The 25905-nt window shown below is 36.4% G+C and overlaps 1 protein-coding gene across 17 annotated transcripts in view; it reads right to left on the bottom strand.

Annotated features, from left to right (window-relative positions):
• Positions 1–25905, bottom strand: part of SYNE1 (spectrin repeat containing nuclear envelope protein 1) — a 291594-nt gene that overhangs the window by 123658 nt on the left and 142031 nt on the right. For 15 of the 17 annotated variants that reach the window (XM_057405922.1, XM_057405914.1, XM_057405992.1 and 12 more), the window contains 21 exons: positions 25125–25261; positions 24024–24201; positions 21831–22013; positions 20205–20348; positions 19729–19884; positions 17747–17911; positions 17146–17318; positions 16127–16280; positions 15847–15990; positions 14492–14656; positions 13116–13433; positions 11798–11953; positions 11004–11174; positions 10123–10449; positions 8694–8846; positions 7149–7316; positions 5937–6113; positions 4890–5036; positions 4308–4433; positions 2673–2849; positions 645–910 (listed from right to left, as the gene is read on the bottom strand). In XM_057405922.1, the coding sequence (XP_057261905.1) occupies positions 645–910; positions 2673–2849; positions 4308–4433; positions 4890–5036; positions 5937–6113; positions 7149–7316; positions 8694–8846; positions 10123–10449; positions 11004–11174; positions 11798–11953; positions 13116–13433; positions 14492–14656; positions 15847–15990; positions 16127–16280; positions 17146–17318; positions 17747–17911; positions 19729–19884; positions 20205–20348; positions 21831–22013; positions 24024–24201; positions 25125–25261 (3785 nt within the window). Of the gene's footprint in view, positions 1–480; positions 621–644; positions 911–2672; positions 2850–4307; positions 4434–4889; positions 5037–5936; positions 6114–7148; positions 7317–8693; positions 8847–10122; positions 10450–11003; positions 11175–11797; positions 11954–13115; positions 13434–14491; positions 14657–15846; positions 15991–16126; positions 16281–17145; positions 17319–17746; positions 17912–19728; positions 19885–20204; positions 20349–21830; positions 22014–24023; positions 24202–25124; positions 25262–25905 lie in introns of those variants that run through there. The other 2 variants (XM_057405965.1, XM_057406008.1) reach the window with 2 other exon arrangements.

Here is a 25905-nt window from a genome sequence, read left to right on the forward strand (position 1 = left end):
AAGCCCACTATAAACTGAAATCAATATGATTTAAATACCTACAGCTTTCAGATTCCTTTGAAGGTAAAAGTCCTGAATATTCATTAAATAGTTTAACATTTTTATTCCTCTCTCTTTCATCTGAAATATGGTCATCAGGCTGACCATACAAATTAACATGAATACTACAGAGCATTCTGGTTATATTGCACATATGTAACAACAGCAAGTAGTGAGATTGTTCCACAACAATGACAGCACCAGTAATACACTCACACTTTTAGACACAGCTGGTGTGTTTGTGCTACACAAAGCAGCTGCAGCCATTTAGCAGCAGCAGCAACTAAGCTTTAATATTACAGCCTAATAGATAAAACATAGTATCACATTGAAAAACACATACAAAACGCAGTAAACAAATTAAGAGTTCAAACAAAATAGTCAAAATTCTTGAAATATCAGAAAATGCTATACTCTGAGACAGGATCAGTCAGTACTTGCCTTGAAGACAAACACTGAAGATACGGCTTCTCAGACTCTCTTTATTTCAATACAAGTAACTGTCCTATCATTAATATGTGAGGCTTGCTTTTAATTAAGCATGGAAAAAGGGATTTCAGCATCTATGCGCTAAGTCAGCTTTGTGAGGGCTACTCCTTTTTTACCTAGCCAGGTTGTCCCACTCTTTTGTAAGCTTTTCCAAGAAAACTTCAACGACGTTCATGCGATCATGGTAATCCCCTGTCCTCTGCAGATCCTCCTCCCTCTGTACGAGCAAACTATGCGCCTGAAGGCAGAGGTCCAGCCACTGATTGTTCAGTTCTCCTATTTCCTTGTGTTCAGGAGATTCTTGTCCTTGTGTTAGTTTGTTCATCTTCTCAGTCACAGAGCTAAGCGCTGACTGCTTTGACTGCAACTTCTGTCTGAATTCCTGAGAAAGATACAAATCAAAAACAATATGGTGACAGATATTCAAAGCTATAAGATGGAATTTAAATAAAAAGTCTGAAACAAATTGTGCAAGGACTAATTAAGTCAACTGCTGCGCAGATATAACTGGAAGATGTAACTTCTCTCCATCTTCTCAGGTGATGACAGGTTGGTTACGGACAAGAAAGCAAACCAGAGCAATTTTCAAGTGTCAGTGATAAGCAGAAATCATGATCAAGTCCCACCTTGCTGTCCAGGTTTCCAGACTAGCACAGCACCCACCTTAGACTAAAACATGCAAGATAGTCTGGATCTCCTGAGAATTCATTTTATCACTAGCATTTCTAGTTCATCTTCTTCCTTTTCCATTTGAGTCCATTAGGAAGCAGAGTCCTTGAGTCAGTGAGCCCCCACACATCCATACTTTGTATTGTTCCTACTTCTATAATAGCAACCACTATCGCTGTTATTAATGAAACAAAGCCAGTGATGATCTAGGTATGATTGCTGCTTAAGTTAATAAATTCCAGTACAAGTCTATCTGCATACACATTTTTTACTGAATAAGAAGTCACAGAGAATCCTAGAAAAAGAAAATACAATATACTGACAACTGAAGCTAATGAAATATTTTTCAGCCCTATCTAGGGTAAATACAATTTTTTTTCCCAAATTCTAGTTCCAATAACTAACTAAACAACCATGCCCAGCTCCAGAACTTTGCTGGGATGATGCAATTTACACTGAGGGCTTGCAGGGGTTCTGAAGGAGAGATGCTACCACCCAGCTCTGCCTCATTCCTCTTTGTGACTGTTTCAAATGGAGTGAGGCATCTTCCTTTCCCAGGACAAATTCAAGCAAAAAATACACTCTGTGCCATATCTGACAGTACAGCAGGTGCCTGCCTTTCATAATAATCCACAGTTCCCGACTGAAATAGCAAAGAAATAGGGACTTCTGCTTCTTCCTGGACTCTAATGATTGCTAGCGTAACAGCTTTCAGTCCACATTGCGCTGAGGTATCTGCGAGAGCTATGATTTCGTTTGTTCATACACTTGCGCAGAATAGACATGAAATGAAGTGCTGTTTACTCTTCACCTAACTCCTTGCATGTCAGAAAAAGAACACAAGCAAACTGTAGATCAAAAATGCAAAACCTAAGCGTTTCATCATTTCATAAAAAAAAAAAAATAATCTATTTTCCTGTTTCTTCTTGTTACTTTACTGATGTTTGTGATACATGCAGAATGGCCATAAAAATTCTCTCCTCTGTAATTAATGAGTGAAGATCTGAGGGCAACTGTCACATTATTTAGGGTAAATTAAATTGGGTTTCTGTCATACCTATTCTCCAGTAGTTTTTGGAGTCCAGAAAAATTGAATAGCTTCCTCAACTAATTTTGAAATAAATCTAAATAATTTAGAAGTATTGAAAACAAAGAATTAAGCAAACATGAGCTGCAGAACTTACCTTCAGGTCCACTGTGATCAGCAATTAGCTTATTAAAAGTGAAGACAAATCAAACCAGTACACAGAAAATTGTATACTGTTAAAAAAGAGACAAAGTCAGAAAAATACTAGTGTTTTGCTTTCTGTGTCACCCTGTAATATGAATAAGGAAACAATCTTTTCTCTGACTTTCTGCTCTTGCTTAGAACATATAAGCTATTGTATGCAGTACATGCATTTTTGATGATTTTTATTAGCTGCAGGATGAACTTATGTTCCTTATGTTCTGTTCTTAACCCAAAGCATCCTTACCTTAACCTGGAGTACCATATTATGGGCAATGTTTAGCTCCAACTCTGCCCGTCTCCTTTTCAAATTCTGTAGTTGCTGATCTGCATCCTGGAAATATATCCAGAGCTCAGCCTTCATTTGTTTGATCTCCTCCCAGCCTTGAGCCAAATACTGTGAGTGCATTATCTGTTGCTCAATCTGGAAGAACAGAAATGGAGTAGGAATGTTTTAAGGCATCTATTTTCGGAGAATGAGTGATGAATATCATTCCTCCTCCAAGCACAATGCTGTACTAAATCAAATTTCTGCTGTAGATTCTGAAAGGGCTAATATTACCCACAAAGAGAGTCTTAAAATTCAAAGTCATAAAAATCAGACCTATCAAAAGGAAAGATTTTGGGAAAAAGAAACGTCATTTACCAGAGAGATCAGCCAGTATATTTCGAAGTGTCCTAAGCCTTCCATTAAAGCTTAAATTAGTTGTACAATTTAGTCTATTGCATGCCAATAATATTGCTGGACTGTAAACACATGCCTTTACAATGACCAAATAAAAGCTTAAACTAAACACTTTCATGTAACCTGCTTAGCCCAGTTATTTTTCCTATATGCATTTCGTAAAATGCCAATACAAAGAATGCTTACCAGATCTGAGCCCATCAATCACCTTAAACCAATAGTCATACAGCTTCTTTTGCTCCAAATACAGCAGTAGGGTACCTTTAAGGTTTAGACACTGAACCAGCTTAATGTATCTCAGCAATGTACTGTCTGTGATTTCGTAAAAATGTTTCACTTCTTCATATATAAAAGGAGAATCTTACTCTGATGTTTTGGATGATTTTTCACTGTTCAGTATTTGGACAGCCACTGTTTTATGGATTACCTGAATTTGTAAAATTTGGTTCTCTGGTATGGAATACTATCATATATATTAGATTTTTACTCTTGGTAGAAGTAGTTTCAAAAGGTTGGTTTTGTGTGTATATGTAACTAACATTTTCATGTTTACAACAACAGGAATGTTCATAATGTTTCTTTTCTAATAATATGTTTATGATTTTATTGTAACATGAAGTACTAAGCTACTTGAAAACTTAACATTTAGGTACGCTTCATAGATTCATATGCTGAAATAGATGCACTCCAATTTATGAATTGAGCCATCAGATTTTATTATGGTTACAATTAATATACTCGTATGTCCTAATAAGACCATCAGTCTAGTACTGAATAAATAATAATAGTAAAATATGTCTAAGCTTTAGTAAAATACAGAGGAGAATAGACTGAACTGTGTTTCATGAAAACAAATAATTCAGATAAGGTTTTCTTCCACAGAAAGTAATTTGTATGGCTTCAGACAAACATGTTGTAACATTGCCTAAGTACCTTTAGCAACTTTTGTTGTGTGTCTTTGTATTACTACCTGGATGGCAATGTTTGGATTCAATTAAAAAAAAATAAAAAAAATGTTAAAAAATATTAAAATTATAAAAGCAGAAAGAAAATCATTTTGAAAAGAAGTACTTAAGATGATACTAAGATGACATTTCTTCAAATCATTACCCAACATGACCTTTTTAAAAGAGGATAGATCAAGGCAGTTAAAGCTCTAAACAGGATTAAAAGCAGGTTGTTGTGGTTATCTTGTACCATTTGTTTTGTTTGTTGAATATCTGTTGCTGTACTCTTCACTGCAGCATCTGACAGATCACACATGGAACACAGAAGATCCAAGTATGTATTGGCTTGCTCCTGCAGAGCCCGGAAATGTTTTACCTGAGGGAAGACAATCCTCAAATAAACTCTGAGACTGTGGAAATACTACTTTATTAAAGTTATACATTTTTACTTTAGCTTGTTATTTCCAAAAGATGAAATGCAGACATACATTATTTTATCAGGTATGACTGCTCTGTCAGAATTATGGACAAGAGCAACTCCTAAAAACTTGATTATCATCCTACACTGCCTGTAGGAGCTCACCTCTCTTTATGAAGTTTCCTCATCACAAAAGAAAATTATTACGTTGGTGTTGACAAGCAAGGCAATGACATACCTCCTAGAGTCCCAGGAAGGAGGGGTGAGTGGCCACCTAACACCAGTGGTGGTTCCTTGTGGGCTACACAGCCCTCTGAAAAGGTCAGAGGGTATCTAATTTCTATTAATATAAAAACTTTACCTGAAGTTACCTTATTAAGGAGAACTGAGCACTTTCAAGTGCTGAACTTTTACCTGTTTAACTGCATCTGCCAAGCTGAAGGGTGGCCAGGTCGTTGGCTTTAGCTCTGATTTCACTGTAGACAGCCAAGTCTGGCACTGCTGTAGGGTGTCCTGATGATTAACATGTTTTTGGAGTTCATTTTCCAAACTCTGGTACACCTAAAATAAACATTTTGTAACATCACTGCATTTTCACACACCATTACTGGCTCTCTTCTCCAACCTTGAAAATTACAGCTAGAACAGAATTATTAAGACTGTTGTTATTTTAGCCGTTATACATAAAACCATCAAGGGCTGAAAGCTCCTTAAGCTCTCACTGCATCTTGCTAATTTGTGGAGAAAATGGACTATAAGGCATGGCTTCTGGAAAGTACAAGTAAATTTCAAAACACAGAGCATTGTCTCTTATATCTGTATTCTTGTCCATCATTTTGCCACTATGTAGTATCAGGTTGTACCTACCTCTATGCTTTTTGGAGTTTTGTATTTTGCTCTGGTTTGGGTTTTTGTCAGGTTTTGGTCTGGCTTGGTGGGGTTTATTTTTGGTTTTAAGTTGGGGTTTTTTTTGGGTTGGTTTTGACTATGCTGGATTGATGATCTAACTGGAGTAATAGAAGGACCCAGCTAGCCCTTCTTAACTGTATAGTCTGTTTTTACTAAGAGAGGATTTCCTAGCACATACTTAAGACCCATTATTGTACCTATGCAAACTACTGACACCAAGAGTGCGATTTGCTTCCTAGTTCTTGGAGCAGGAATAGTTCTAATATCTTTGTTGCAGCTTCTCAGAAGCCAGTGTAACTTGAATGGACTGAGGGTGTGGAGAGACTGAGGTAAGAAATGTTAGGGAGTTAGTTTTGCTGGCTGCAAGGCAACATTCTCTTCACAAGAAATTTAGCTGTAGCACAGTAATGATGAAGTGCTACATTAGGAACCTGTAGGCTTAATTTAAATGAAAATAGTAGCAAGTTTTACACTATTTAAAGAAGTAGACACAGAAATAATAGTGTGTATTGTTCTTAAATAACATAAAAACATGTTTGAAACAAGACTTACTCTTTGGGCTGTACTACATATCGCAGAATAGCTGTCTTTTGCCCCCTGAAGATGGCTTTGTATGTTTTGCTTAAATTTTGCTTGAAGATGTTCTGTGCATTGACTGATCAAGTAGTCACCTTTACTCTTAAGGTTGTTCAAACGATCTTCAAATCCTGCAATTTCTTCCATGATAGCCTAAGAAATAGATAAAATACTTCTGAAGAAATATTTCAAATGTAAAACGTTCTGCATCACAGCCTTTTAAATAAGCTTTTTTGTTTTTTTCCTTCCTTAAACATGACTTGTCTTCAGATTTGGAAAAAGGTTTTCAGACAAACTGCATTGTTATGCTCAAACTATTAGCGTACATACTCTGCAAAATCGCTGTCAAAAGTCTGTACATAAATAGAATGTACAGACAGAAACATCAGTATCACTTCATAATGTGTAAATATTATATGCTCATTCCTCGAGACTACCCTTAATCTTCCTTTGCTGCATGCTCTCCAGGGCTCCACCAACTTCTTTTGTGCCTAGTAACGAGGACTAAACCTGATGCTGGATCATGTCTTATTCCATAAGCTCCTACACTGTAAACAGTTTTTTCCATTGACTTTGGCACAACCAAATTTTTATTTAAGGAGGTTACTTGAAGAATAGCACTAATCACAATGAGGGTGACTTCAACATTCACCCTTAGAATCTCAGTTTCAGTGAGTGGTGGGGAGCGTTAGATTTTGCTTTCTTTTATGTTCTAGAAAGCATCAGCTATTGATGCAGTGAATGATGATAATTAATAGCATTCATAATAATACCTTTAATAAAAGCAATGGAGGAAACGTTACAACCTAATGGGAGGGAGGGGGAATTTTGAAAACGTAAAATGTTTTACCTTTAAAAGTGCCAGGGCAAAAATGCCTTAGGAATAAAACTAACCAAATACATTTTTTGTGGTCTATTTCCTGGGACATCTTAGCAAAAATCTGACACAGAATTCAGACCAGTGTACAAGAAAACTCCTGTGCATATGCAGTCTCATCTGAGTAAGTCCTAACAACAAGGTAGACTTGTTAACTACATTAATGACACTGGTGATTCTTTACACAGTCAGCAGTAAGAGGAATAAAAAGAGGTGAATGACAAACAACTAAAGCTCTGAAGTATAGACAGAGAAGTGAAGAAAAATTTTATTATACCAGACAAAGAAAGTTTATCCAGCAGCAAACCCACCTTGTGGTTAGCTAGTTGCTGAGTGATTATTTCAAGACTGCTACTTTCCATGAGGTCAGGGCTGACCAGCCTGCTGGACATATGTAATAACCATTTCTCCCCTTCTTGCAAATCACTGTTGTAATCCTCATGTTCTTTTACTCTTACCTCTAAGGTTTCAACATATGCCTGCAAGTCCACAATGAACAAAATTAAATACTACGGTAAGTGTAATAATAAAAAATAAAAATAAAAAAAAAAAACCAACACAAAACCACCAAACCCAAAACCGAAACCAAACCAACAAACCACCAATACAAAGCAAAAACTATCAAGAGCTTGAAAACATATAAGAGCTATCTTCTACATTTACATTCCTGTGAGGGACTTTTACAGGATTAGACTGTTAAGGAAGACATAAAAGGGCTTATTCTGTAGTAGTGAGCAGTGTTTTCAATTCTGATGAAATACTGTACTTTGAAGGCTGTGGAAGCCCCTGAGGATTTCCTTACTTTTTTTTTTTAAAGGAATACTGTCTTGACATTAAGTTCTCTTAGAAACAGTTAGTACATGATCTTTGAGACACTTCGTATGACCTATCAAATGTTATGGTTGGGCCCCTGCTGCTCACAGCCTTTGCATGTATATATTGCCTGCGATTGTGGTAGGTAAATTAAGAACGTACATATTGAGCTAAAATGTATTTATCCTTTTTAAGAGAGATTTTTCATAAGATCTTCTACATTTAAGTCATCAACATTACACCTAATGCAACTGCTATCAATTTTGTGATATAGATCAGAGGAATGTTTCCAAATTAAAAAAAAAAAAAAAAAGACTGAAAAAATAAAATAATCTGCTATTGGTGGATAGATTTGCCATTAAAGGTACTTAGGTCAAACATAAGGTTTGCAGAGCTTATCCTTATTAGGAGTATAACCTATTAAAAGCTTTAGGAATAATCATACTTTAGAACATATTTAGTACTCTTAAAGATCTAATACTTCTACTCATATGGACTAATGAACCAATGTTAATTAATAATGTCCTTGGCTGAATTAATTTATATCCATCTTGCATTTAATTTTCTCAGTGACTTCCATTCAACACCTAAACTAAACAGGGTTTGTGTGAGATCTAGCAGAAACAAGAGACAAAATGGCAGAATTTAAGGGCATCTGTTTCTTCAAGAAAAATGTATTTAGAAATATATTTAAAGCAATTAAAAATACTAGCAATAGTACAAACTACTTGCTGATATATTTCCCCTTAGTGCTATGAACACTTTATCTACCACATTCAAAACTCATTGCAGTCACTCGTTAGATTTATTTAGGTAGACATTCTTTTCATATTCAAGAATCTCTTTCTTCCCTATTTCCTACCCCTTTATACTCCCCCCCACGCGCCCCCCCCCCCCCCCCAAAAAAAAAGAAGTAATGAAATCTAATTGGCTCTGTGTACAGGGTGTGACATGACAGCATGAAACAAATAGTCAATGACTTAAAGAGGGGAATAAAACATAGCAAACTGAAAGAACCTAGAATTTTCTTCCCGACTTCTTACCTTTGTTGTGCTGCAGAGTTCCTGGTAACTGCTCTGAAGGTCCTGAATGTTGTTCTTTAGAATCACATCATTCACCAGATCAAAAAGTGCTTCTCCCTTTTCAATCACTGATTTTATTGAAGGCTCGTGGGACAGAACAGTCTGCTGTATGGACTACAATGCAAGCAAGAACTAAAATGCATCCACTGAACACTGAAGATTCATTTCACTAACTTCTCTTTGATGTGAAGCACAGCCTTCTATCATAATATATATTCTCCCTTACTAGATGAGAAAAGTTGTGCTACCAGACAGGGCTATGTTTCTCAACCATGTCTTGAGAAAGCAATTTTGCAGGCATTTAAAAGTAATTGCTCTTTTTGTGAGTGGCTAGTAGCACAGATGATAATCTGCAGCTGGTGAAGGAAAGGGAGTTAATACATGTAAAGGGGCCAGTGCTAGGGATAAAATTTGTGCAGAGAAACAAATTCTGAGAATAGGTGGGAAAGCATCAACAAAGCCATGCTCTTAATGAGAAGTGTGCAGATGAGTGTGCAACCTGACCTGTTATGTCACTGTGTCACTAACTCAGAGAGCGTAGCACATGCCAGCATCTATCAAATGACAGTGAGTTACCAGCTCCCCAAATGTGTAGGAAGCAAGCACACAGTTATGACATACGATTCTGAGTACTGAAACCAGAAGGAGGTACTTAGTTGATGCTGTGCAGGTACTGCTCAGCAGTAGCGAAAACACTGGTTAACAGCACTGTTTTAGCCACAAAGTTACAATGCTAAGTGGGCTGCTATGAGGAGTTAGCTCCATCCCAGGCAGACTCAGTACACATCTTATGAAACACCTGTAAACCTGAAGTATTTTATGAATTTTATGAAAACATCATTAAGAGAAGAAATGGGGTTTGCTACCAATTTCTTTTTTTACTCATTTTTATGACTAGGAAAAAAAACCAAAACCAAACAACACAACAAAACAATACAAAACTTCATTAAAATCCTAACTAAACCCAGAAGAGGCCATAGCAGCTGACTTAGATGTCAGTCGAGCTAGGACACCCAGAAAACTGATTAAGCCAATATAAATACAATGTCTGCAGTGAAGAAAGACAGACTGATTTCTGTTCTTGCTTAAACCACAGTCAGCTCTGTTGGTACCAATAGAATTACTCATATGTGTACTCATAAAAGAACTCTGCTTCATAACACGAAATACTCAGATATGGAAGCCTTATTAGGACATTCACATTTCAAATACAGGTGATCATCCAGATTTGCAGATACAGATATCATACACAGGTTCTCTTTAATGCCTATTTGGACATCCAGATCAGAGACATCTCATACATCTATTGAGAAAACTTGAACAGACACCTGGATTAAGAGTCACTAGATCAAAAATGATTCCATAGTACAAGGATATAATCCCTTTTTACCTTGTATTTGGACAACTGGGCCTTCTTCTCATAGAGTTCACTCTTTGGCTCCACTGGAGCATGTAACATGGCTTGGTACTCCATGACCCAATGAGTCTGTGCCTTGTACTTGTCTGAGAACTCTTTTGCCAGCTGAAGACACTTCTCTGAAGTCATGTGCTCTTTCCTGATGGAGCCAGCCAGCTCTTCAAGCTGTTCCACATGATCTCCAATTTCTTTTCTTAACTGGTCAGCTTCATTTTCCTCCATGTACTTTATAGCTCGCTCCCCCTTCTCACGGGCAGATTTCAGTAAACTGTAGCCTATGTCCATATCACTCAACAGCAGCTGTGAAGGAAGTGTTAGTTGACAGAAAATGTATGAATTAGGTGAGGACACAGAAGGAACTACTAGGAAAATTTAATGGAGTTTTCATTACAAAATTGCCTGGAGTTAAGGTGTGGTAAACTAGAAAGCAGCAGAAAAAGCAGATACTTCTGCTCTGCACTGGGGTTGTGAAGATAAACACAGAAACTGAGGACTCTCAGGAGAAAATCGGAAATGGATTAAAAGTTTTCCTTCAATTCTGAAACATGAGTTTTACTACTGCGTTATGTCAATGAGGAGAAATAAAAAGCACTTCTTGTCACAGTGCATACTGGTATAAAATATAAATGACAGGATGCCTTGCAAGGTCTTATGGAAGGATAGGATTGTATTATTTAGAACTATTCATAACCTCAACAACCAAACTGTAGGAAGTTTTATGCTGGGTCATCATTATCCTATTAGCATCTCCGGGAAAGCTGAAGTCAGAATTTTGAGCAGCTGTTGAGATGCATGTTAAAATATAGAATCTTTCTAGTGAACAGAAATAGAAATTATATTCAAGGAAGCTGTACCTCTAGTTTCTGCACTTTTTTCTCCATTGCTGTTTTATCAACCTTGTCGAACTTGGTGATCACATTTCTGAAGTTCTTGTTAGTAGCTCCATACCAATTTGTGTAAGCACTAAAAGCCAATTCTGACTCTTCTATACAGCGTATTTCTTCTTCCAGAAACTTTATTTCCTCCTTCAAACAAATATAAGGGTGAGGAAACAAGAACCACCCAGATATTTATCACTGCTATTGACTAAAGATAGCAATAAATTATTATTTATTAATAAAACCTGATAAGAATTAAACAGATTGAGTTTTTTCATTCTAGTGGGTAATTCTCACTAGGATCTTGTCAGCAACTCACTATTGTTAAAACTGAGTTAATACTAAACAACGAAAAGGTACTTACATTTTGCAATTTGAATTGTGACTTGAGATGCTTATTACTTAAAGTGACCTGAAGACTGTTCCTTACAAATTTAAATTTTCCCCTAACTATGTGTTTCTGTGATAACCTGAAAACATTTCTCTACAGGTCATTTAGCAAACGTACGAAATTCTGAATTTCTCTCCTGAGACTGCTAAAAAAGATAGTTAACAACATCTGGTGAATACTGAATATTTTGAAAGGTCATTCTCTCTATTACCACTGTCTAATACATTTAGTCCACATACATGTTCGTGCGTATATACATGAATATTTAATTAAGTCTACAGTAATTAATAAACTCTGATAAAGTCTAATAAGAAAGTCTGTTTATATTTGCTTAACTGTCAGTTTATGATGTCACAATGAATTAATTTTTATTACTTACTAAAACATGAAGAAGAAGAGTTTGATAGCGTGATGTAAGCTGCGTAGCCTGGCTTCCCATTCTGCTTGAAGTGAGACTTTGCTCTAGTATTTGCTGAGCCAATACCCCAACTTCCTCTACATCATCTTTGTAGATTGTAATTTCTTCATGCCACTTCTATGACAAAGACATTATCCAGCTCATATGACTGATTCAAATATCTTAAGCACAACAGGAATTCATTGAAAAGGAGAGCAAATACATGGTTGTAAACATGGATTTACAACAGGAAAATAAACAGATTCTGATGAAGGTTAAGATAACAAATACACTGGAAGTTTTATCCTATCATATGGATTGCATTTCATTACTATAGTTTCAATACTCTCCCCAAAATAATAAAAATAGAAATGCAACCTGGAATTCCTATAGAATTTGACTGAAGTTTTAAAGACGACTGTAAAGTGCAACCTCAAATGCCTTCAAATATTCTTCCTTCATTTACTCAGAACTATGCCTTCTTCTTGCAATGACTAAAGAAGAATTATTATATGAAATATATTATTATACAGAAAAAACTTCACAAGACAGCTGGTCACATTTTACTCTTGTTACCGTATTAACACTTTCCCACTGTCCTGGTTTTAGCTGAGATAATTTTCTCCCTAATAGCTGGTACAGAGCTGTGTTTTGGATTTAGCATGAGGATAATGTTACACAGATGTTTTAGCTGTTGTTGAACAGTGCTTACTCCAAGTCAAGGACTTATTTAATTTCCCATACTCTGCCAGTGAGAAGGGGCACAAGAAGCTGGGAAGGAGAACCTGACCCAAACCAGCCAAAAGGATATTCCATATCACAGAATACCATGCTTAGTGTATAAACTTGGGGAACTTGGCCAGGAGCCACAGATCACTGCTGAGGGATGGGATGGGCATTGATCAGTGGGTGGTAAGCAATGGTATTGTGCATCACTTGTTTTTCTTAGGTTTTATTCCTCTCTCACACTTTCCGTTATCTCCCTGTTCACTATTATTATATTATATTTAGTCTACTCCAGGACTTAATCTTTATTCTAAGTTGTGCCTTCCTATACCACAAAGTATATGCATACAAGATCTCCTTCTGAGATTTCAACATTGGCATAGCCATACCCATAACAGTAAAATACGAGGAACCTGGAACCAAAAGGCAAGAAGCTCTCTTGGTTCCATCACTCTAGGCACTATCTCAGAATAAATTACAATGCTTCCTTGTCATTTTCACAGTGCAACCAGGAACTAATACGGAAACCTCACATGGTATTTTGTTTAAGGAACACCTTAACTATATTCTTTACCTTCATTTGTTGAAGCTGCATCTCCTTTGTTGCTCTACCAGACAGCCTCCCAGTCCTGATAACAACTTTCCCCTCCAGGTCTGTTAGCCAGTCATTCACCTTCTGAAACTTTTTCTCCATTAACCTCAGTCTGCTCACAGCGACATTTAATTGGCTTCTTGCTTCAGAAAGTCTGTGTTGATAAAGTTGCCAATCCTGCCGCAATGATTCCAGGGCTCGGTCTTCTATCTGAGGAATGCCCCAGGGAATCACCTCCTCTCTGGCATGGACAGCAGCATTCAGTAATGCTTGTCCTTCTGCACAGTGAACCTGCAGCTCCTGTAAAGGTAGAGTTATAAATACATACACTATTAACAGTTTCCATACACACATGGCAAACAACGTCCTGGTTCTACTTAAGACAAAAGCAGTTACCTCACATTATCTAGATGCTGCCTTTAGTTATCTATGGTTGAACACATTACTAAGTTCCTGCTAAGTTTATCACCACTTCTGAAACACTAGCTGCCTGTGCTGGCATGAGATTAATGCAATCCATTCAGCACAGCCTTACATTCAAACCCTCCCAGCTCTGTGGCAAGTAGACTGTAAGACTGATTCTAAAATTGAATCTGTTTAAAAAAAGAAGGAACAAGGTGAAACATCAATCTTTTAAAATAAACAAACCTATTGTTTTTACATATGTTTCAGACATAATTCTAAAATAATTCTCAATATCCTTTTCCGGATACATGTGGTATCGGCTTCAGATCACAGAATCACAGAACACTTAGGGTTTGGAAAGGACCTTAAGATCATCTAGTTCTACCCCCCTTGCCATGGGCAGGGACACCTCACACTAAACCATGTCACCCAAGGCTAACTAATGCATAACTTGGAAACTACTGAAGTACTAGATTCACCCTTTACTGTCACTTAAGTGATCCAATAATAATCTTCCAACCTGACCATAGGAGCTAGCCTACATGACTGGAACTGCCTGAAAGTAGACGTATCTGCACTGTAAGCAATAAAAGATGAAAACCCAATGAAAAGAATAATTTTGATATTTTTATGAAACACAGGGAAAAGAAGAGGTAGGCCAACATCTAAAACAAATTCAGTACTTGCAAGAAACAATTATTATGCCTGAAGAAAGGATTATCAGTAGGCCTGGAGATTTTATTCAAGGCCTGACACTTCTTTCTGGACATGAATGACATTGTTTCTACTGACTTTACTGGAATCACTTTTGAGCAGCACAGTACTTAAAATATAACGTGATTCTAAGCTGTTCTGGAGAAAACAGAGATGTAATTTTTCTCTGGAAATTAATGTTATTTTGTTATTTCACAAGTAGGACTATGTTTTTACTTAGACTGTCAGACATTATGTACCTGTAAGTCTCGGAGTGTTGCCTCCTGTTTCTGAGCATCACCATCAAGATGTGATAAATGGTCAAGTTTTTCCTGTTCTTTCTCCAGCCATACTTCAAAGGCCTTCAGATTTCTCTGGTAAGCTTGATGTAAGTGAAGCAGCCCTTCAGCTTTTGTTACTGCCTCCTGTATAAACCAAGAAAACATAAAACCTAGACTTTCATCAAGGAGAGAAGTCTGTATCTGATGCTGAGCTGTCCTAAAATTCAAGAGTACTTGGATTCTGAGAATGGTTTTATCAATTACAGGGAAAGAAGGGTAAAAGTGGAGAAACAGATACTTATCTTGAAAGATTCTTCTCATAAGTTTGTGACTTCTGGGATCTGAAGTTTTGATATGGGATCACTTTTAAATAACACTGGGTCTAATAACAAGACCTTAATTTTTATATCAATTTAAATTAACTTTATTGAAGTCATTAATAAGGGTATTAGCTTAGAAAGTGCATATTTTTTCTTCACGATTTTTTCAATGGAGTAATAATATCTTATTAAAAGTATCTAATATCTTTAGGTTTGAAGAGTAACCAAGTCGTTTGCAGGCAGTTCCTACAGAGCACAGTGAGAAACAGACTGGAAGTCTTCTGTGCCTATGGGTAAGCAAGCTACAATAATTTCACAACCTGGCACTAAAGTATTGTGTGTCTGACCATACATTAGGCATTATTTAATAACTACAGAAGAACTTGGGTTAACTGAAGAGAATCACCTACCTTTAAATACCTTTAAGTATCACCAGTTCTTTTATTATTTCTTCTTTATCCTGTATCTTACATTAAAACCCATCGTGACCTTTATCTGTCTATGCCCTTATCTCTTCCAGTCCTACAATATTAACACTTATCAGTAAATGTGGTACTTATCATGCTTTGTCTTTTGACACCAGATTAAGTTTCCTTGCTAATAAGGTCTGTGTTTAATAAGCTTCTGTAGTTGTGAACCATCTGTGAACTACCTATCCACTGGCTGCATTTATTGCAAACCATACATTTACACGAATCATATTCAGAGATGCTTCCAACTTTCCAGTCGCAATTGGCAAAATCGTATCTGCACAGAAGTCAGTGAGACTTCTGACATGAAATTCCTCAGACTATTCACCTGATGATTTTGCCAGATTCAGATTTTTAGAACCTTTCTGAAGCTTAGTGGTACAAATTCATAAATCACCCTAATAACTTTCTCTTACATTAACTTACAGCTATCCCCAAAATTGTACTCTTCATTTAACTGTAAAATTGATTATCAATAAATAGACTTTCTCTTTTTCCTTGCTACCAAAAAAACAAGAGTGAGTGCTATCAAGAAAAACTGTACCCTCGTTCTGTCTTTGAGGAACTTATACCGCTCCTGAAGGTCCTGAAGTTCAAGCTGAGTGACATAATGCTCAGCCATCCCACTTCCTTTCACTTCAATTGTCTCCAACAGGCTGCTGTGACTCAATACTTCTTCATTGAGTAGCTGCAAAAAGGAAAGAGAATAATACATGTATGACAGGGCAGAATTAAAACAAGACCACAAATAAATCTTTCAGTTATTCTGACATTTTTTGTTGCTTATAAGGGCTTGTTGCTGGTTTGTTGTAAAGCAAACACACCTTTGCTTTGCTGAGGGCAGCTGTTTTTTCCCTCAGTTCAGCATATTGCATTTCAGAAGCATTCATACTTGCTTCTACTTTATCCATCCAGCTGGAAAATAGACGAACATCATCCTGGTAATTTGTCCATTTGGAGAGAGCTCCTTCCAGTTGACTGTAATGTAAAAATATGTGTCATGATTGTGGATGTTCTCATGCTATATAAGCAGCGAGGTATAGTCATATACATATGGTCTGGTTATTCTAGACAATATTTATAAGAAAGATATTTAACAAGCTAAGCAGTCTGACACAGAGCTATTTAAAACCCTACAGATTTTAACTAGGAGCACTGGTTGGCTGATAAAGTGAAATTAAGTTTTAAAGACTCGAACAGGACAGACTTGGAGGTCTGTAAGTGTAGCTAGCTGATGTATTCTCACCTTGGTAAATAAAATACAATTGAAAGCATAAGATCCAGATTCAGAAATTTTATGTCCTTTTGCATACATTCAAAAGTTGCCGTGTTCTAACATTTAGTTACTTTTCTTGTTTTAAACTGAAGTATTTGCACTAGTGACACCCTACCAAAGAAGGCTCATTTTCCCCTATATTTCTTTATTCTATTACTTTGAGTATACTTATTGGACACTGTAATTACAGTACCTTATGAAAATGCTAGCAAGTGGAAAACAAGACAGGATCTTGACAGAGCAACTATTAATGTCTGTGACAAGATATTCTCCTTTCTGAGAACAATTCAAGGCACCAAGGGCAACTCGAAGCAAAATTTACAACAAGATTATGGACATGTAATCCATTTTAAGAGTATATTGACAACAGGTGTTAATAGTTTCCTTCCCTTTTTCTTCTTCAAACGAATATGTCGCTTATGGCCTCTAGACCTGCGATGTTGGGCATATGCAGTCATTTTATATAGATTTGACTCTTGTAATAATAAAACTCTGGGAATTAACTTTCCAAACATTTTGACAATACTTTATTGTTAAGCATCATTCTGTACCGCATACCCTTTTTACCTCTTGCACTGGATGCAAGCAGACAGAAGAGAAGCCCAGCTGTCTTTCAGGGTTTGCAACTGCCGTTCAATCACTGGTACTCCCTCCAGAGAAGTATTTTGCAGAACAGATTCTCCTCTTGTGAGAATAATTTTCATTTGGATTTCTTTTTCCTGTTTTACTGCTAGCAGGCCCTAAAAAGTGAGTGGGTATTATTTTACTTTCATCATTAATCAGGCATGAATATACTAACTGGCTTTACTGGAAAATGAGCTGATCAAATCTAGCAGCTTAATACAAACAGCCAATTGGAAGAGGGACAGTGGGGTTCACAGATGGATTTCACAATGAAAAAGAGACTTTCAAAGGGTAGGATCAGGCTACTGAAAAATGTAATCTTAGTTGACAGGGAAGTTTTCATGGAATCTGTGCAAGTACTTAAGAGTGTAACAGAGAAGGTACTGTTGACTGGAAAAACTGATCTTTTAAAGGGAATGCCATTTAGATCGAGAAAACAATGTGATAACAAAGCTTTTGCAACAATTACTGTGAAGTATCGTCTATTTGCATTTTTCTTAACAGATCTAAAAAGAGTAGGTTTTGGAGTCTGTTGTTTCCATACCTCTAGCTTTAGCATCCGGCTGTCCAGAACACTCTTGTCTGCAGTGGGATGACAGTAGGAATCCAGCATGTGAACTGCATCAGCCACCCAGTCCTCGAGGTCTTTGATACTGTGTGAGAATTGCTGGTGCTCTGCTACCACCCTATCCATTCTTGAAACTTTTTCCTGCAATTCATACAGCAATTAGCACCAACAGCTATTCAAAGGACTGTTTATTCCCCATACCTACTTATGGACTTTAAAGTTTCATAAACTATACTCAGAAATTCTCTTCATATATTGATAATTAAAAGTACAGCTACTTAAGCATGGAATGAATTTTGCATGCAAACACACACACACACACACATCGTCCAAACTTAACATAAACATGAAAATTTCAGAAATGCCTTTTTGTGGGTTTTTTTTTTTTGGTTGGTTGTTTTTTTGGTTGTTTTATTTTTTGGATTTTCTTTTTTTGTTCGTTTGGGGTTCTTTTGTGTGTGTTCTAAGTGTAAAGCTTCACCTAATTGTCTCCTCTCATCCAAAGTACATGACATTTTTTCTGGTTTCACTTTTCTTAAACATCTGGTAAATCACATCTAGACTCCATGTAAGTGTGGCAACTGAAGAGAACTTTTTTGTTTTCCTCAATGACTTTCACTGATATTATCATTCTTTTGAAAAAAAAAAAAAAATCACAGACACTCACACAAATAAAAAATAAATGCTTAAGTTACACTGCTAAAAGGTCTGAGGCAAACAGCAGTACAGAGCAGAGTGCATTTCACACAGTAACAGAGAACTAAAGTCAAGCCAGTGAAACAGGTATAGGAAGTTACTGAGAGAGATCTTTCTCAAGCATCCACGGCTATCTAAAGAATTTCAGAATTTCTCTCATAGGCTGGTTCCTATGTATCCTCTGCCTCAAACTCCTCCTTCTCATCCTGCCATCTCCTACAAGTTCTATTCACATAAGCCAGTGTAACTCATGCATCTTTCCCATTTTGCAGTCATGAACATTTATTATGGCCATGTACACAATCATTTTCACTAAGTCATACAGCTCTAGATATGCTTTAGAATTTTTATTTCCACAGAAAAAAAAAGAAAGTAAAAAACTGGCAATTGGCCAAGCATAAATACTTTCTGAATTGAATTGTTATCCTGTAACACACTTCCTATATCCTTAATTATTCTCATTACTATAATAACTGTAAGACCTAATTCAATATCAAGCCTAGTTTCATGACATGAACTTTGTCAAAAATAACGGTCCTAATAGGAAGAACTTATCTGTTTAGACAATAGAAACAGTAAAACTATGAAACAGTGAAGAAGTGTGTCACACACCATTCAGCAAATCAGTTAGATTAAAATCTCAGTTCCTAGCATGATTCTTTAGTTTGGCCTATGTATCCGATTGAACCTTCAAAAGTAGCCTAAGAGGTAATTTTTTTAGACCAATTTATTAGTTTTAGATGAAGATGCTTATAATGAAAATAGTTAATAATCCTTATAGGATGCAATGAAGTAATAACTTTTGTGTATTCTGTATTAAAAAAAAACAACCTTCCCCCCCCCCCAAAAAAAACCAAAAGAAAAAAAAAAACAACACAAAATAACAAAACCAACACAAAACCAAAAAAACACTCCACTCCCATAAATCTTGAAAAATATTTATTTCAGGTGCCACTAAAATGTCTTCGCTTGAAATAATCAAAATCAAGCCTGATTATTTTATAATGAGGTGGGGCTTACTTTTTTAACCAAAGCACATTTAAAAACAATTAAAAAAAAAAAAAATCATAATTCCATTTTGTTGACAGTCCATGGAATTATCCAGGTTATTACTTCCTACTCTTTAAAGCTAGTGTGAAAGACAAGACAGCTCAGATATACCATAGAGCAGACAAACAGGACAGCTGCAGTGTTTCATATTTCCATCTTTCCCCACATACATCAAATGAGCTGCTCAAAAGCACATACACTGAGTGCATTACCTTTGTCAGATTGCTTAGAGTAAGATATTGAGAAGACAACTGAGACACTCTGCGCATAAAGCTTTTGCTGACAGCTTGCTCTTCCCACAGCTGCTGAGCTTTCTCTTTTAGCCTGTTGAGCTGATGCTCGTGGCAGCTTATTTCCTCAAGGACAGACTGTAAAGCACAAGCACATTAATATTAAAAGTGGGTGCAAGAAAGCAGGACACAGAGAAACATGAAGGCCTTATGGAAAACAGAAGTGACATATGGCAAGCTTGCTGAGAAAGGCACACCATATGGCTACAGCAATGAAGCAGCATGTCATAAAAATTGTGAAGATGTGGAACCTGATGGAACAGGATCACCAATGACAATCCTTGAAACCAGTTCTCTTCTTATTTAGAGGTCAGGATGCTAGAATGATCAAGCTTTTGTATGGAATCAATGAGGACAGGAAAGTCTGGCTGTGTTAAAAAGGGCTTATAAAAAATGACCTGCAACTTTTGCTGTTCTCTCCTCTTGGAAGGAAGATCATGGAGCCGACTGCTACTTCCTTGTACCATTTTCTCAGTTGTGGTCAGCCACTCCTGCAGAGGTTCAGCAGTTGCTTCAAAGTCCCTCATCTGGATTTTTAAGTTCTGGAAAGACATGCACAATTCTATCAACAGTCCCACTGCACTGGGCATAACTGTAATGCACAACATTACAGCACACAGAAAGGATATAAAACTGCAGCCAAATACTACACAACTCTTCAAATAAACAACACCAGCTCTGCTCCTTCCCATCCCACAAACAGACACAGAAAGAAAAGTCTGAGAGAGCATCTCATCAAGGGGCAAAAAAGAGGCAACAATGTTGAGTGGAGGCTGAAACAAATTTCCCCTGAACTGAAAGCTTTAAAGATCTTATGAGCATTGACTCAATGTAAATCTATCTCACACAGCTAAAGCACTCTGAACATAGGTTAATTTGGAATAGGAGTTACCTAACATCTGCCTGCAGTCATTCACACTGGCTGCTGCTATTCCTAGGTGATGTATGACTATGTTCAACCCAATCCTGGGGATCATTTCTGATTATATTCTTTTTTAGTTTTAGATTTTGGTTATAAAAATTTGTGCAGGAAGGCATATGTATGCATTCCTTCAGTGCCTGCATATTCTTCTGTAGGCTTTAATCATGCTTAATCTGCATGATTAAAAAAATAGCATCTTAAATAATTCATATGGAATAGAAACTTAACTAGGGCACAGGAACTGTGCTGTTTATCTTTTTTTCTCAGACTTAGTTGTCTTTTTAGCTATAGCCTTATCACTTAAACATCAGAATGAAAAACTAAGCCTATGAGACTCAAAAATGCTTGGCTCAAAAAGATTAACCTGTAAGAACATTCTCTTCCCACAGCAACCCTGAGATATAGAAAGCCCTTGCTACCTGAGAATTTTCTTTGAAAGGGTTTCCTACACAATATATAAAATGTACTTAATTTTTTTCTCAGCTGCCTAGGCAGCATTGGTTCGAAACAAGAACACCTAGGTACTTTCATTCTCCTCTGCTATGCAGGGAATTCTAGCTAAGGCCTTTTGACATTAAACCCTAAGACTATTAAAAAAAAAAAACAACCCAGTTTTAAGATATTCACCCTCTGTGCTGGTTGAATTGTGAGTTCTGAACAGAGAAAAGCACTGGGATTTATTTTAAAAGTTGCTCAAATAAATCATCACATTTCACAAGTTTGCAATAAGAGACATTTACCTGCTGTACTGAGACTACTGAATCAGCAACAGTCCTTAAAAAAGAAAATGTCTTTCAATAATCCACCACATTTGATGAGACTCGTGGTAGTGAATTTGAGCAGCTGCTGTCTTTGCTAACTTCAGCTACTCCGAAAAACACCTTTTTCCACGAAACACCCCACTTAACGTGAAATCAGGTCACAGGAATATAGGTAAACAAAAGTAAAATGTAAGCCAAAGAATAGGACACCTTAAAAACAGCTATTTATTAATTCTGTCACATCATAAACACTTACAGTTACATACAAAATCTAAACTATGCTTTTTGAAAAAAGCAAAGAGGAAAGAACCAGTCTTTCCCCACTGTGACTGGTTCAATACCTCCAACGCGGATTCCTTCTGGTGGAGGGTGGTGATAAAATTTTTCCAATCTTCTTTAGTGGTAGCACATTTGTCCTGGATAACTTCAGCCTTTTCTTTCGTTAAAACAGAGCATAGGAGTTCTCCTTTGGATGTGACCAGGTTAAGTTTTTGTTGCCCATTCTCACTTTCCGTTAAGAATTCCTGAAAACAGTAACAAAAGAAGCTAATTGGTGAAATTTGGGTCCCAGGAAACGTCAATGTCAAGCTTCCAGAAAATTTAACAGGGATTAAGAGTTTACTGCTTCTGCTCATTCATATGCTAACGCATCTTTTGGTACATTCCATTTTAATATCATTGTTATTTATGGGATTCAGGGTCAACAGCTTAATCCAGAAGTGCCATGCATCTAAATAATGTATATATTAAGAGTCTAGTATCACCTGTATGTTCTGCATTTCATGAGACAATTACTGGTCATTCAATTGGGTATTCTTTCAAATCTCTATGGTACAGAAAATGGTAACAGTTTCATTTTGGTGAACTAGTATCCTGGCACAGGTAGCTGCAGGCACCAGGGCCCACCCTGAGACACACAGGACTGAAGTCTTGTCCATGGCCAATAGCTACACTGGACTTCCAACGAGCATTGTAGAGGTGTAGGCTGACACTTAACACCCTCAGCAATGCCTAAGGTATGTGATTTATCCCTCTGTGTCCTTAATTTACCTTCCCTGTTGGAAAGTATTTTTCTCCACAGAAATCTTCCACAATGCTGGTGTGCAGGAAGTGTATGGAAAAATGCATGTGCAAGAACTACACAGAAATGTAAGGAAACAGATGGATTTTTAGATTTCAGTGTACTCAGATAATATACTTCTAACTTGCAATTATTAAAAGACTATGTGAGCTTTTAGGATTTAATGGAATTTAGCAGTCTAAAATACCAATATTTTAAAATGTTATTATGATTATGTGATACAAAAATAGTTTTATATCCATAATCGTAAGGTTGCAACCATATTCAGAATTAACAGGCTTGATACAAAAATTACTAAGTCAGGTTCTGATTCTATGTTACACTAGATGTCTTAGTAGAGAATGCAAAATGTCTGTTAGCCTTGAGATACCTGGTTCAAGTTCTGATTATATAAAAAAAATCAAAGATATAATTAGCTTGTGACTTAATGATGTTAAATACGCTAACAGACAGAACATATAACTTTTAACAAAAACAGAATTTTCAGTTTATACAGGTTACCAAGACATGTCTAGAAGTCTTAAAGCAGTTTCTGCACGTTAAAAAGAGTTCATTTCACTACAAGCAGCTTTCAGGGAGGAGGAGAACAAAGGTCGGTCTTATGCTATGAAAAAGAAACCCCAGCTTGCTGGAATGTTTACATTTAATACCAAAAACCCACTAGGATTTTTTTTTTCTCCCAATATTTTTTCTAAATAAATATTCTCATTTTGGGGTACCCAAAGATTTGATGTATTAATACAGTATTGCTTATGCTTTTAAGCAAAACATTTAAGCAAAGGGAAGTAAGTTTACCAAAAGGAAGAGGAAGTGATTTGGGGTTTTGTATTTTCTGAGAACCTCATACAAACTTGTTCTGTTACACTAGCCAAATGTTTAACAGTCTCATTATGCAATTCTCATTTTGCTACTTTCAGTTGAAATTAAAGCCACATTATATTCATAATAGCATTTATTTCACTCACTTTTATTAAATAAACTTATAATTGGCACTCTTTTCCACAGTTCTTCGGCCTTCTTTTAGCTTTATGTGAAAATATTATTTTTAAAATGCTTGTTTGCACTGCATACATTTTAATTCTGTTCTTGCAATATAAGGGCTCTAGTTTCATATATGAGAAAAAACATTTACATAACTTCAAAATAATTCCAGGTAATAAGTCCCGATTCTGATATCATTCTGATTTTATAGTACTCTCTGCCTTTAAAAACATATTTTTTCTTATAATAAAAAAGAAATAAACAAGGAAAAGTAGTATGAGAGACAATTACTACATATGAGCTATTAAACTAAACAAACTAGATTAAAAGGGTGATTTTTTTCATTGTAATTAGTCACCTTCAGTGATTATATAGCAACATTAACAAAAATTATTAAGCAAACAATTCAGCCTGAGCTTTACATGAAACTGATTATGCTTCCCTTAGACTAATATTTCACTGCCACAGTTACCTGTATTTTCTGCAAGCTTGCTGAAGCTTCACTGATATTTTGAGGCACGTCAAAGCATTTGGCTGTGGTGACTTTTGCATTGACCAGCCACTGCTGGAAGTCCCTGAAAGCCGTCCGAAATCTCTGCTGCAAGATCTGCTCTTTGCTCTGACATCCTTTTGAAGCTTGCAGGCAGAGGCTGGGTTTATCACATCAGGGAAGCAAGAGGGAGGAAGAAAGGCAGGAAAAGCATGACTCTGTTAGGTGACAGTGCTATTACTTAGTTCTCTGAAATACAATGGTAAGGTTAAGTTAACCTGGATTCCTCCTACTCATTTTAAGCACTTAACTGAGGCACCAGGAAATCCATTAGAAGCTTTCAGTTCCTTAAAAGTGAAGCACATAAGCTGGGATGTAACTGCCACAGATATGACAGGTGTAAGCACTTTCCGAGAATGACTCAGAGCACCTAAGCATGAACAGTTTTCCAAGCCCCTTCCTCTCTCTAGGGACAGGCTGTGGAACTACAGCGATTACAATTCTAACTTCTGTGGCTTAGTTAAATTTGAAATTTTAGGAAGGATCAATCAAAGCTATAACCCCCTGCAAGAAACAAGGGAATCTTGTGTCTGAAATGCAGGTGTCCCACTCCAAGTAAATGAGCTAGAGTGACCTGAGAGAAAGCAAGAAAGCAACCAAATGCTAGCTCCCCTCTTTCAAAGAACCAGCTAGTCAAAGAGTAAACTGAATGACAAAAGTTAAGAAAAAGATCTTAAAGAGCTGGTATAGCTTGTTCTTCTTTCAGACAAATAAATAAGCCATAGTGCTGCCTCACAGTTTCTTACAGGGATTTCTCCTGTAACAGGTCAGGTGTGGATATACATTAATTTCAGCTTAGTTTAGCGGCATAGCCTAGCTTTTAGAAAAAAAAAAAACAAACAATAAAATTGCTACTTTTTACAACCTGTATTGACAAAAAAAAAAAAATCAAAATAATGATTCTAATAATTGGATACCTCTGTTTCTAATTCTAAAATTCTAATTAATGGTTTCCTAAAAGACAGCTCATGACCCCTCCCACACACATGGAACTGATTATCTATAAACAAGATGAATGTGTACCTGTTATACTCTTTAATCAACCCTGAAACTTTTGACGAATAAGAACTCAAATCTCTGGAAAATCTACAAAGATCATTTAACTGAGTTTTGAGCTCATCTGTCACATGTTCAGACTTTACCAGAGCATCCAATGTTTCCTGTAAAAAAAAAGCAAATGAAACAATTACAACAATATTAAACCAAATGGAAACAAGATTGGTGAGTAAATGAAAAACTTACATCTTTTGAATCTAAATTTATGAGAATTTCAGTTCAACCTCATTTATGATATATGCAAATTCACTTTTAAGAGTATTTTAGCAGTCAAACCCATAGAAGCTTATTTGAAATTACCAGCTTCTAAAAACCAAATTTCTGGAAGCCTCAACTTTCTTAGTTCAAAATATTCTCAAAAAAAGTTTAAAATATAAATTTCATTTCAATGAATGAGCTATGGTATTGTCAGTTAGCTGTACAGATATAAAAGTACATACAATTAGGGAACAGCAAACAATATCTGTTTATATACACATAATTAGCCAGTTGGCTTGACTTTAGCATGTTCAATAAAAACTGGTTTAAGCTGTATATTAAAAAAAATAATTTATGCAAAAATTTTTTAACAGTTTCAACTCTTTCACAGAGGGCTTCATAATGTAAAAATACAGCTGCTTACAATCTCATGAGAGTAAGCGGGTTACTGCCTGTCATTCATTGCTGCACTGGAAAGACTCTTGCTTTGGAGAGAGCTAAGCCAGCAAAACCAAAATGCTTTCATTGGCTTAATTTACATCACTGGAAG

Source organism: Pezoporus wallicus, unplaced genomic scaffold, assembly GCF_028554395.1.
Source record: "Pezoporus wallicus isolate ANWC-B61680 ecotype Strahan unplaced genomic scaffold, APGP_CSIRO_Pwel_v1 contig_3817, whole genome shotgun sequence".
NCBI classification, from domain to species: Eukaryota; Metazoa; Chordata; class Aves; order Psittaciformes; family Psittacidae; genus Pezoporus; species Pezoporus wallicus.